The following is an 11,917-nucleotide window of genomic DNA, read 5'->3' on the forward strand; positions in this document are numbered from 1 at the left end:
TCGCCAGCATCCGAGAACCAGTAGTGTACAATCAAAGCTCCCCTGTCGCCTTCCGATATCCCGTTCCGGGACTGGATCCGAGTCATTTGTTGAACAACCACCTTCCGACGTGCCGCAACGTGGTTGTTCAACAAATGACTCGGATCCTCGACAAACCACGCTACCACCAGCGCAATCGCACCAAACGGAATAGTGCAGATGAAAACTACACGGAAAGCATGCGCATGAGTATCCCAAAAGTTGACTATCAAGTCACCGCTTCTATCTCAGGTGTGACACCCTGGACTCCCAAAAGTGCACCCGGCACGCCGACGGCGTTTTGGATGACAGCCGGGGTCAAACCTTCAAGACCTGTTGGCGAAAGCCCATTCGCCATTGCGGCTTCCGCAATCTTTGAGCCCAGCTGTTTGTTGATGATAGAGCTAAGAGTGATTGATGGCAAAGATGGCGTTGCCGATACTGTTGCCCGTGCTTCGGAATGTTCCGATCAGCCCGGCTGATATCCCAGGGTCCTCCTGCGGAACGGTAAGGCTCGATGAAATGTAATCGAGTGATATGATCCAGATGGAATCGCACTGCCCGAAGAGTTGGAGTGCGATCCAGGCGGCCTTATTCTGCGGCAGAACACCGGCATAGCAGGCGGTAAAGACGGTCTCGATTGTGAGCGCGAAGACGCTACAGTAAGAGGGACATCCAAGCCACAACTATAAGCGGTTGTATAAACTCTATAACGTCGGGTGGGGCGCATTGTACATAAGGCGGGGGAGGGGGGGGGCCTACCAGGTGGGTTGGCATTTGTCAAGTTGGCAACGGGTGGGTCACCGTGATAGGTGGCACATTGAAAAGCAGCAGGACAGATCAGCTGGCTATTTGTGACCCGCCATCCCTCAGGCTCAAAAATAGTGGAACACATGAGTCGGACAAGGCTAACATTGTTGAACGTCCTCAGACTCCCCAATCGCCTCTGCGCCGCGAATGTCGACTCCATAACACTATGACCTTGGCCATACAAGGGACAGACCAGACCAACAGGCTGGTAACGGCATTAAAATCCTTCCAGGCTCGGGGCACCCCTTGACCCCGTGACACTCGGGGACGATACTCTGGAATGTGCGGTGATCGGCCAAGCTTCTTCCCAGTCTAGTATATTGTCTGTCCCGAGGATAGCGTCTTCCCTTACAACGGCACTTTCGTATAAACGCGTTAGTACACGCCGCGAGAAGTCGTGTTGGCTCAGTGGTGCTTTCGCTGCGTTCAGCGAAATAGGTGGCTAGCAAATGTGCGACGTCTAAGTCACCAAACTCCCCAAAGTCAGTAGGACTGTAAGAATTGCATTGCCCTCGGGGTACACCCTCAAGGTGCTGAGCCAGACAGCGCAGTTTCGACGACACAGCAGGAGGCCCTTGGAAAGATTAGCATTCTTGTCCGTGCCTGTGAATCGTATTGGCATGGAGGTGCTTACATGCCCACACTGAGGTGTCGCGGAGGACCTCCGCATTGGCCTCGAGAGGGAATATTGTGAGGTCATCGACCGCCTTTATTTGCACGGCCTCCACCTCTGAAGCCGCTTCCCTCTCGAGCAGGTCAGGAGTCGTTTGAGGATCTGGCACCGGGATGAGGGAGCGCCTAGTTTGAAGATACCAACACAGGAGGAGTCCTGTCATGAGGCATTAGAATTGGTCATCGCGTAAGGGCCTCAAGATGAAGCAAAGACTGTCATATCGTATAGCAAAGAAAAGGGTAAAGAAAACCACATACCTTCTTCGCAGACCGGCGTGGTAGTCAGAGGCGCGAATCGATACGGTCCGACACCCTGCAGGTATTTCAACCCCTGACGGCAATCCCCTCTCAAAGCCTCCGCCGCACGAGTGAGTGCTTTTCCCAAGGTGGCTGAATCTGCGGGTTCTTTGAAGGCCTTTTGAGGCACTGCCAACTGGTTCAAGTTCTCTGGGGCGCATAGTAGGCTCTTCATGGCGGTCAGTTGGTGGTGCCCATACAAATGATAGTACACCGAGTCCAATAGAGACTTGGCAGAATGTATCAACGGTGTATTCATGGGCCGGTGCATGGCATCCCTGGCTGCTCGGATGCGCCACATCTTGTCCTGGACCTCCACTGGCTTCACAATCTCATTGAAAAAGCTCTCGTAAAGGTTCTGGTGCTGAGAGCTGGCGAGAGTCTCGAACGAGCAGATGTGGTCCAGCACGGCGGAGACGAGGCTGAGGAATCCAAAATCCCCGATTTTCCGGGCTGGTGTCTGGCCCGCAATGATCTTTTTAAGCGTGTCGTGAAAGTCGGCCGGGTCCGTATGTTCCTGCCATGCAGACTCATCCTCCTGGCTTTGCCATGTAGCCGTGATCGCGGGTAGGGAGAATTTGCAGTCTGAGCTAGGCAGAGTAAAATACCTCTTTCCAGACGTCGAGTTCACTGCGGCGCCGAGGACAATACTACCGACCACGCACCTGGGAATATTTTAGGGCTGATCAATTGGGGAAAGGAAAAGAGTCGTGGAACCTGTTTACGCTCTCCCTACACACCCAATCTTGGTAAGTTGTTCCTATGAGTGATTTCATGGCTTCAACTGATTCTTGTGCCATCTGTGAATGTGCGTGTCAGCCAGGACAAAGTAAGCGGCACTTGAAGTACTCAAAGTGTTTCAAAATTCTGTTCGAGGAGCCCCTCCGTCATACCTTTGTAGTGGAGGAAACTATGCTGGCCACCCTTGGTGGTGTTATCCACTCTGCAGCGCAGTTTTCAAACAATCCCATTGAAATATTTGTCTGCAGCGGCCAGAGTTCAAATGGTCCGTCTTTTTGCCAATGCTAACAGTTGGGTCAGCTCAACAGAGATGATCATAGCCATGCCTTAGATTTGAATAACTTGTTCCAACCCGGGCGAAAAACGATCTCTCCTATGAATTTGGCCCCCGGATTGTATTTTCTCTCAACGTCAATTGGAGTATAGTAAGATCGAAAAACATCTTACATGAGATGACAGCTTCAACGTGATGGGGTGCATTTTTGTAGCGGGCTGCTGCTCGCTCAAATGCATGGCGCCACACGCCATCATCTCCAGCAACAGCGGTGCTATATTCAAGCTGGTGTCGGCTCTCACTCGGTCTCGTCATGGGGGTACACGTACAAGACACAGTGGCAGCGTTTAGCGTAGGGCCATGTAAAATTGGCAGCTGTGGGTCCATGTATTCGTAGTATGCCTTCACATAACGGATCGCTGCATGTCTCGAGGGGAATCGGAAGTGCAGCAGCTTCTTGTCTGGGTCATACGAGGCCAGATTTGCTTGTACTTTTTTAATATCCGGCATTGTCGAAACCGAATATGCTCTTCTTCTCTTCCCGCATTTGTTCCGAGGAGAGGGGAGGCCCCACGCTCAGGGTTTGAAGATTAGTACCTGGCGTGTGACCGGACAAAGCACCGGACGTAATATCTGGGACTGATGCCAACAGCATATCCCATAGATCCGAGTTGGTCGGGTCACTCGGGGGGAATATATCAACAACCAGGTCCTCCCGCAAGCTTGGCTCCGGAAGAGGCGTGATTCCACTTCTGAAGAGGCCAAGATCAGGGAAGTGGATACCTGAGTCCGAGAAGACAGGACAAAGCTCATTACCAGCCTCTGGTGGGTGCCTCTGTATCAACCCAGTCTGCGTACTGCCACCATCCTGTGACACTGGCGTCGAGGACGGGCTACCGATAGTCTGCGCCGTGTCGCCGTCTGCATTGGCCGGAGTCGGTGGTCCATCGCCGGCCCGGTTCGGCACCATGCCCGGGTGGAAGTTCCTGGTGTGACGGACAATGACGTCTTTTCTAGACGAAGAGAGTGAGCAGTATGCACACGAGTAAGGCTTCTCGCCTTGGTCTACCACCGGAGAGATCAGCTGCAAGTTTTGGGGGCATGCCAGGTGGGCTCGGAACATACGTGCTCGCTGATGGCGTCTCAAGTGGGCGGCACGGTTGAAGGCTGCGTTGCACTCGGTACAGGAGAAGGCCGTCTTGTGACGTTTCTTTGGTCTCGTTTGGACTGTGATGGATGCTTGCGGTTGGGACTCGGGAGGCGAGGCCGTCGCCATTTCTGCATGTAGGCTCCGTCAAGAGTAGAGCTACACTGACCGCACCGTAAGCTTTGGGTGGTCCCTGAGGTGTCGTGTTGTCCTTCAAGATACCAGCCGCAGGTGCTGAGCATATCCATCCCACAACATTGGGCAAGTTGTCATGGGGTCGCTGTTGTGGTCAAAATCCCATCTCCGTACACTTTCACGGGCTTTTCTTGAGTTTCAAGCTTGGGTCAGAGGAATGCGGGGAAGAAAGGGTAGAGCATAACAATTATATCCATAATGATGGAGAACGGGAATATCCATGAAGGCGTACGTCGTCAATTGGCGCCGCGTCACACTAGCCGTCGGCCTCCTCCTCGGAAACCTTGAGAATCCGCGGTACACCCCTGGTCGCAGGAACACAAGCATTCAGGCGGGGCATATAAAGGAATCAGTCTTCCCAGTGCGTTTCCGGGAGTTAAACCACACCAAGACGAGAACGCCGCGGCCGCTTATCGATCCGCCAGCTTACCCTTGGAATCACTCTCAGAGCCACTGGGCTGAGACTCGGGTAGCGAAAGAGTACAGACTACGATCCTTGCCGTATAACAGCCTTCTGGGAGCACTGACTCCAGGATTTGTCACTGGTGAGCGTGTCTGGACACATCGTATTCGACTGTCCAAGCAGACATGGCTTCAGGATCACAAGATCCAGGGAACCGCCTTCTACCCGGCGGCGGGGTTCATCGCCTCAGCCATCGAAGCTGCTCTCTTGTGCGCGGATGCTTCCCGGAAAGTGGCAGGCTTCTGTCTGCGAGATGTCCGTCTGAGCGCCACGCTGGGCATCGACGAGGGCGAGGAAGTCGAGTCCTCCGTCTCTCTGCGACCATGTCTGTCTGAAGCTCATAACACCCAGGAGACATCAGTGTGGGATGAACTTAACATCGCAAGCTGTCGAGGTGAAGGAGCACTGGTTCGACACTGCTCTGGCCTCGTAGTGGTCGAATACGACTCGCCCATCGCCGGTCAAGTCCAAGAGCAGTTGATGATCGCCAATGGAAAGATGAGTGATGTCAAAACGTCTACGGTAGACGATGACATCTTTTACAAATCACGATCAGATGTTGGTTTCCACTACGGACCTACCTTACAGAACGCCAAGGACATCCGGACTGCTGGAGGCCGCGGCTACGGTACCATCGTCACACCGGATTTGGGGCTGGACGTGACACCCAGGCCACACATCATTCACCCTACATCGCTGGATGCCATCTTCCACTTGATTTTCGGAGCCCTCACAGGGAGCCAGGATGGGATGACGCAACTGATGGTGCCAAAGACTATCAACGAGGTTGTTGTAACAGCCGACAGCCCCTGCAACGCCGGTGCACAGCTGAAAGGATTCTCGGATATCACCAGCCGTGGCTTCAGGGAGGTAATCGACGAATTGGTCATTGGCGATGGCAGTACGAACACTCCAGCCGTCAAGATATCAAGCCTGTGCCTGCAGGAGGTTGGGGGTCATGCTGAAAGCCTCGATTCCCAGTCTGCTCGGAACGTTTGCAGCTCACTTGTTTGGAAGCCCTCCCTCAAGTTTCTACCGCCCAACGACCAGGAAAGAGTCATAAAGGAGTCTTGTGCAAAGACGTGTGTCGACCTCGAGACGACTAACGAAGCTGGAACTTCGGGACAGACGTATCAAGCCCTCTCGGAGCTGATCAAACTGTTGCACCATTCCAAGCCAAGGTTGTCAATTTCCGAGGCTTTCAACCTGAGCACAGTTCGGCCGATTCTTTCTCATCTGCCCGGTCTTGTCGACGTCTTCAAGACAGCCGATTGCAGAATCTGGTGCGCCGATGAAAGTTCAAGACAAGTTGCTGAGGAAAGCAATCCTGAGTCCAAGGATATCCTGATCGAACTGCGAGATCTGACCCAGTCCATTCCTCAGTCCGAAGCACCGTTGCCGACCACCGATCTTATCATCACGAACCTCGACTCATCCAGTTCAGATGACATGGGGCGACTAGTGCGGAACGCCAGGGACTTGCTTGTGAACGATGGACGGATGTGCTTGATTGTGCCAGACAACGAATCCGATATGGTTGAGGCACGAGGAAGGTCTCTCGGTCTCTCCAACTGGTTCAAAATCAACACCTTCGAAGATGTTGAAGGTCAACAATTGGCCCTTCTCCTGGGCTCCAACTCCGACAACTTGTCCAACGGGCACTCCAGTCTTCAAGATCAGGACGAACTTGTCATCGTCCATGGAAACAGTCCATCTCAAGCGGCTGAACGCCTCTCCCATCAACTTCTGAAGTGTCTGGACGGTCATGGACGCTCCGCAGTCTCGGTGCCATGGGATGCCAACATCCAATTCTGGGCGGGAAAGCCATGTATTTCACTCCTGGAAGCGGATCGTGCTATCATGGACGACCCGACAGAGACGGACTTTGAACGGATCAAGCAGCTGATGTTGGAGACGACCAAGACTCTCTGGGTCTCGGGACACGGTGATCCGTCGAGCGCAATAGTCACCGGGCTGGCGCGCACTGTACGCAACGAGGAGCCTGGTCTGGCCTTCCACACACTGCAATTTGATCTTGCGAGCGCCCAGGATCTGAGCAGAACAGCCGAGCTCATCCTGCGTGCCTTTATGGATGGCGACGGAGATAATGAGTTCATGATTGACAACGGGGTCATACACGTCAGTCGAGTCCTCGAGGACGACGCCGCGAACGACCAGCTACATCTGTTGGATCCCCTGCATAGCAAGACCCTCAGCACCGCCGTCATTGGCGAAGCTGCCCAGCCCTTGAAGCTTTCGATTCAAAATGCTGGTATGCTCAGCTCCCTTTGCTTCGACAAGGACCTTGGTAGCGCAAGTGCCAGTCTCGAGGAGGACGAGATAGAGATTGTGGTCAAAGCATCATCAGTCAGGTGAGTTTCCTAAAATCATCGTGTACTATTACAAGTCTAATACCAAAGACAGTGCTAGGGACGTCATGACCGTCATGGGCCAGTTGCCCAGTACAGAAATTGGATTCGCAGCAGCCGGTATTGTGCTTCATTCAGGATCCGGCGTGGGACAATTCAGTACTGGCGATGGAGTTCTTGTGTGCCATCCCGGAGCAATTTGCACGGCTCTCACAGTCAAAGCGGACAGTTGTGTGCTTTTGCCGGAAGGCGTGACTTTCGACGAAGCCGCGATGATGCCACTCACTCACTGCACCGCATGGTATGCTCTAATGGAGCGAGCACTGGCGCAGAAAGGAAGTCATGGCCACCGTCGAATCCGATGCTATGAGGAAGGTCCTCTGCACCACCTACGGGATCCCTGACAAGAACATCTTCGATGTGAAGGACTCCGGCCTTGCTTCCAGCATAAAGCGGATGACCAAGGGGCTTGGTGTTGACATAGTCCTCAACTCGGTTGCTGGCGAAGCGATGCGGCAGGCCGGGCAATGTCTTTCACCCTGGGGCACTTTCATCGATATCGGCGCCAACAACACGCCAGAGAAGCCTGTCTTCGACATGGGGTCGTTCCCCCGGAATGGTACATTTACGACGGTCGACTTTCAAGGACTTCCCAAAGCTAGGCCCAACGTCATGGCTGACATCCTGCGACATGTTTTTTGAATTCTTGGGTAAGGGAGATGTTGAGAAACGCGTCGCTCATCTCCCCGTCTTCCCAGCCTCCCAGGTCGAGAGCGCGTTTAAGGCATGACAAATACCCTGCGCGACTTCGAAAGCCCATACGGTCGTGATGAGAACGAGCTCCTCAACCTCATGAAGATGGCAATCGCCGGCAGCGAGTCCGGCGCCGCGGCGCCGCAAATGCTGGCCGGTCTCGCAACCGGGGTCAGTGCCACCGCCGCCGGCGTCGACGCGTGGCACCTCAGCGACCCCAAGTTCGCCATCATGGCCAAGATCGGGGCCAGGCACGCGGCGGCTGGGAAGAGCCAGGAGCAGGAGACGAGCGTGCACGCGCAGCTGCTCGCGGCCAAGACCCCGGCGGAGGCCGCGGGCATCGTGTTGCAGGGCCTGGCGATCCGCGTGGCTGATGTTTTGCATACGGATCCTTCGGAGATCGATGAGCATCGGTTCTTGCATACGTCCGGCATAGACTCTCTGGTCTCTATTCAGATTGTGGATTGGGCCCTGAAGTCGTGCGAGTCGCGGATCACGGTGCTGGATGTCATGGCTGCGGTGCCCATCAATGAAACGGCGCGGAAGATCGCTGCGAAGTCGTCGATCACACCAAAGGATGTTGAGCAGAATTGATCAACAGAGGGTTTGTCAACATGTAGTGCGGGGTGTTGTTGAGGAAGAGGGTGTATGAAACATTAGATTGCACTGTCCAACGCCATGTTAGATCGTTATGAGGCTTTCAACTGCTGGTCATTCCACTGGGCACGAATACATCAGAGACTGTAAATGAGTTTAAACGGAAGCATTCTTGCTTGATTTAGAGGCCGTCAAATTGTCATATTTCTTTCATCAAACCCCTGGTGAATCTGGCCGTTTTTGCGCATGGCTTGATGTACGATAACAGCAATTTACTTTCAATCCGTACATCTACCAAAAGAGTGTCTTGTTGCCCCTGTCATCAGATGAAGATCACACAAAAGTCCGACCACCCCCTACGATTCGCCATTCTGCACTACCAACAGCTCGTCCCGTGACAGAATCCGGTCCAAAACCCTTGAAAGCTTACTTTCACAGTCGGGGACCATCTTCGCCGATCGCCACGCCACAAACCTGTCCGGCCGAACAAGCACGCATCCATCATCTTCGACCTCCCGTCTGGTATACCACTCGCGATAAACATCGTGGTAGTCAAGGCCAAACCCTATGCCATAGCTGTTGATTGGTATGCCCGTGCTCTGAGAAATTTTGTCCGCGGCTCTTTTCCAGGCATCCCCGCCATGTCCAGTCAGGAGGCAGAACGAGCCCTTGCCAGCTATGTCTTGGGTGGAGATCTTCTTCCTTCGTGTTGACCAGTGGTCCAGCCATGCGTGCGGAAGACGAGTGCCCGGGTATGTGCTGACTTGAATCTGGACCAAGCGGTTTCCTTCGAGCGGTGGTCTCGGCTGGCTCTCGTCGTCCAGATAGACAGCGTTGGATATGTACCATTGGTTCATGGTAGCACCCAGGCTCTCAGCTTCTTGCCTCATCCCTTCCAAAGCGGCATGCAACTTTGCCCTACCAGCTGCGCCTTCCGGTGTCCCACTGGACAGGTTGTTGATGTACTGCATCCCTTCTTCTGGTGTCGGAGCAAACATACCGAGTGCTTCCCAGACGCCGGCATGCAGGTCAACCCCGTAGTTGGCATCCCTGACGACGTTTGCCCCAACAGGCTGTCTCTCAGCGTCGTAGGAATCCAAGAGTCCCCTTCCCGCCAGACCCCTTGAGACGTAGGCAACCTTCCATCCGAGATTGTACGCATCCTGAATGCAGGTGTTGCTTCCAAGTCCGAATGCTGGCGGATGGCGATGAGCGGCATCTCCGAGCAGAAAAGCGCTTTGTTCCTTGGAGAATTTGATCGCAACGCTGTCTCGCAAGACCCACGGATCAATCCTCAGAACTTCAACATCCACGGAATCGTCTCCAATGAGTTCTCTGATGAAGTCTATGAGTTCTTTGCTCTTCGGGGTCAAGTCTCTGAACGGATCTTCGGTCGCTCCTGGCGTGAAGGCGACCAACATCCACTGTTTCCACGGCCTGATCATTCGGAGGGTTGGGCCTATTCCAAATCTTGTCTTCAAATCTGGCTTCATTATCCAGTGTAGGTCTGCCTGTCGCGCTGGGTGCATGACATGGTCGAGGTCGGCATTTATGACAACGTTGCACGCAACACCCCCGCCCGCATTGTTGGTGAATTCGAAGTTCAACGAGCGAGCCACAACACTTCGCCCCCCATCGGCACCGAAGATGTACTTGGCGCGTATTTCGAATGTGCTCTTGCAAACCAAGTCCTGGATCTCGCAGGCCCAGACATCAGATGACCGTTTGACGCCAATGAGCTTGGTGGAAAAGCGCATCTCGAAGCCGTGGTGCGAAGCATACTTGACCAGCATGGGGTCCAGGTAACTCTGGGGAAGATCTGTCCACTCGCAGGGTGAGGCAATATTTTGATCCCTCTAGGCCCAATTGGTAAGCACATGGCTGATGGGGCAGTGATTTGGCCATGCATACCATTGTGTCCGGGTGTGCGCCCCAGTAATAGAGTCTCCCATATTCCTCGCCGACCATGCTGCGACACCATCGCATAGCCTGAATGGCTTGGCCCCTCGTGGCTTGTCTCAAAGCATCATCTTCCAATCCAAGCTCCCGCAGACATTCTAAAGATCGGTTAACAAGGGCTATGTGAATGGGATGAATCACATACCCATCCCGAATGGGTTGAATACATGTGCTCTTGGCGTATCCGCCGTGCATGGGGCACTCGATATGACCAACCCCTTTAGGCCTTTCAACGAAGATTAGCTTGATAGGCACTTCATTTCGTTCTTGGCCATGTCCCGTCTTACCATTCTGACCGAGAAAAGCCCCAAGGGCGGCGCCCGCCGGTCCAGATCCGACCACCAGAAAATCGGTGTCCGTTACAGCACTCATCATAGCAGTTTTTGGAGCAGCACAATTCATCAAAAGCTACACAGCAATGAATCTCGCATCTATAGGGATAGCTAAGAGGCCGAATTATATACCATCCAAACTGGAAACGGCACTTGAAGTGGTGATAAGCTGACATCAGCACTACCTAAGGAGGTGAAACTTAGAAAGCTGAAGGCCATGGAGAAATAAAGCTTGAAACCACCCCAACTAGCTTTTCAATCTGTGTAGCATTCGATTGACATGTGAGAGGAGAAAGCTTTAACCCCGTTTGCCAAAAAGATTACTCCCTAAAACGCACCAGGTTCCATCAAACACATCGTAGGGATTCCAAACAAGTAACCAAAAAGTTCCATTTTGACGCCAAGGCTCACCGTGAGAAAACAGATCGCATTCACCAGATCATCGACAAACCCATGTTCTCATTCAATAATATTGACAAGCACCTAGAACGGAGAGCTCTCTTCGGAGCACGCAATTCAGTTAGGATATTCTTTGAGTTCATCAACATTGACAATCTTTCCATCCTGCAAGAAGGTGGTCTCCCATCCGATCTGGCACTCAGCCCTGGACGTATCAGTCCAGCCTTCCTCGAACTTGACCACCTTGCCCTGCCAATCAGGATCAGTGAGCATCGCCCTCAACCGATCTGGGGTCGCCCAGTAGGAGGATGTGACATCGTGTTGGGCCATTTTCCAACCAGGAAGCCAGCCCTTCAGGTTGTCTAAATCAGCCTGGAAAAAGGCCCGCAATGAAGCTGGTGTGACGAACTGGTCGGATCATAGTTTCAGTGCACATCATTCAATCGAGTGTCAGAGCGTGAGCCAATACGTACGAGATTGTAGTGCGTGATGCCATGCTTCTGGATCATCTTGATCATCCTGGAAATTTGTTCCTCCTGGTACCACTTGGCAAATGCCTGCTCATCGACACCCTGTGCCCGGAAATGATGGGCGGAGAACTTGAGCAACTGCGTGGGCTGTGCCTGCTGGCTGGCTTATTCGGTCTTTTTTGCTCTTTTGTGGGCTGTCCGTTCGGATCTTGTCGCGCTAAGCTAACAGAAACTCGTGTTCATGACAATACAAGGGTGATTGAGTGACGTTTTGCTGGGCTGTCTTGAGATCGGGATTTCGTCCTCTTATACCCAGCCTGTCGGGCCTATTTGTCTCCCCTTTTTCTCCTTGTTCCCTTTCCGGAACGTAGTATGTGCTGTCTGACACTGTGACCATCATCCAACAGGAACCAACAAACTC

General features: G+C 53.3%; 5 protein-coding genes across 5 annotated transcripts; 2 read left to right on the plus strand and 3 right to left on the minus strand.

Annotated features, from left to right (window-relative positions):
• Positions 1-422: 422 nt before the first annotated feature.
• On the minus strand, positions 423-4,088 carry INS49_005479 (uncharacterized protein; the record flags this gene model as incomplete). Its single annotated transcript, XM_043166259.1, has 6 exons — positions 423-675; positions 1,471-1,657; positions 1,759-2,382; positions 3,142-3,273; positions 3,332-3,877; positions 3,938-4,088. 6 exons carry the CDS (start codon positions 4,086-4,088, stop codon positions 423-425), a joined length of 1,893 nt encoding a protein of 630 aa, XP_043017039.1.
• Positions 4,089-4,352: 264 nt separating this feature from the next.
• Positions 4,353-7,688, plus strand: INS49_005480 (uncharacterized protein; the record flags this gene model as incomplete). Its single annotated transcript, XM_043166260.1, has 4 exons — positions 4,353-4,382; positions 4,636-6,989; positions 7,042-7,167; positions 7,319-7,688. 4 exons carry the CDS (start codon positions 4,353-4,355, stop codon positions 7,686-7,688), a joined length of 2,880 nt encoding a protein of 959 aa, XP_043017040.1.
• An 84-nt stretch (positions 7,689-7,772) lies between these two features.
• Positions 7,773-8,333, plus strand: INS49_005481 (uncharacterized protein; the record flags this gene model as incomplete). Its single annotated transcript, XM_043166261.1, has 1 exon — positions 7,773-8,333. The coding sequence occupies one exon, from the start codon at positions 7,773-7,775 to the stop codon at positions 8,331-8,333; it is 561 nt and encodes a 186-aa protein (XP_043017041.1).
• Positions 8,334-8,692: 359 nt separating this feature from the next.
• INS49_005482 (uncharacterized protein) lies at positions 8,693-10,304 on the minus strand (the record flags this gene model as incomplete). The annotated part of the gene is made up of 2 exons (XM_043166262.1): positions 8,693-10,192; positions 10,248-10,304. The coding sequence occupies 2 exons, from the start codon at positions 10,302-10,304 to the stop codon at positions 8,693-8,695; spliced, it is 1,557 nt and encodes a 518-aa protein (XP_043017042.1).
• An 839-nt stretch (positions 10,305-11,143) lies between these two features.
• Positions 11,144-11,544, minus strand: INS49_005483 (uncharacterized protein; the record flags this gene model as incomplete). The annotated part of the gene is made up of 2 exons (XM_043166263.1): positions 11,144-11,434; positions 11,500-11,544. 2 exons carry the CDS (start codon positions 11,542-11,544, stop codon positions 11,144-11,146), a joined length of 336 nt encoding a protein of 111 aa, XP_043017043.1.
• Positions 11,545-11,917: the final 373 nt, after the last annotated feature.

This window comes from Diaporthe citri (genome assembly GCF_014595645.1).
Source record: "Diaporthe citri strain NFHF-8-4 chromosome Unknown scaffold_18, whole genome shotgun sequence".
Taxonomy (NCBI): domain Eukaryota; kingdom Fungi; phylum Ascomycota; class Sordariomycetes; order Diaporthales; family Diaporthaceae; genus Diaporthe; species Diaporthe citri.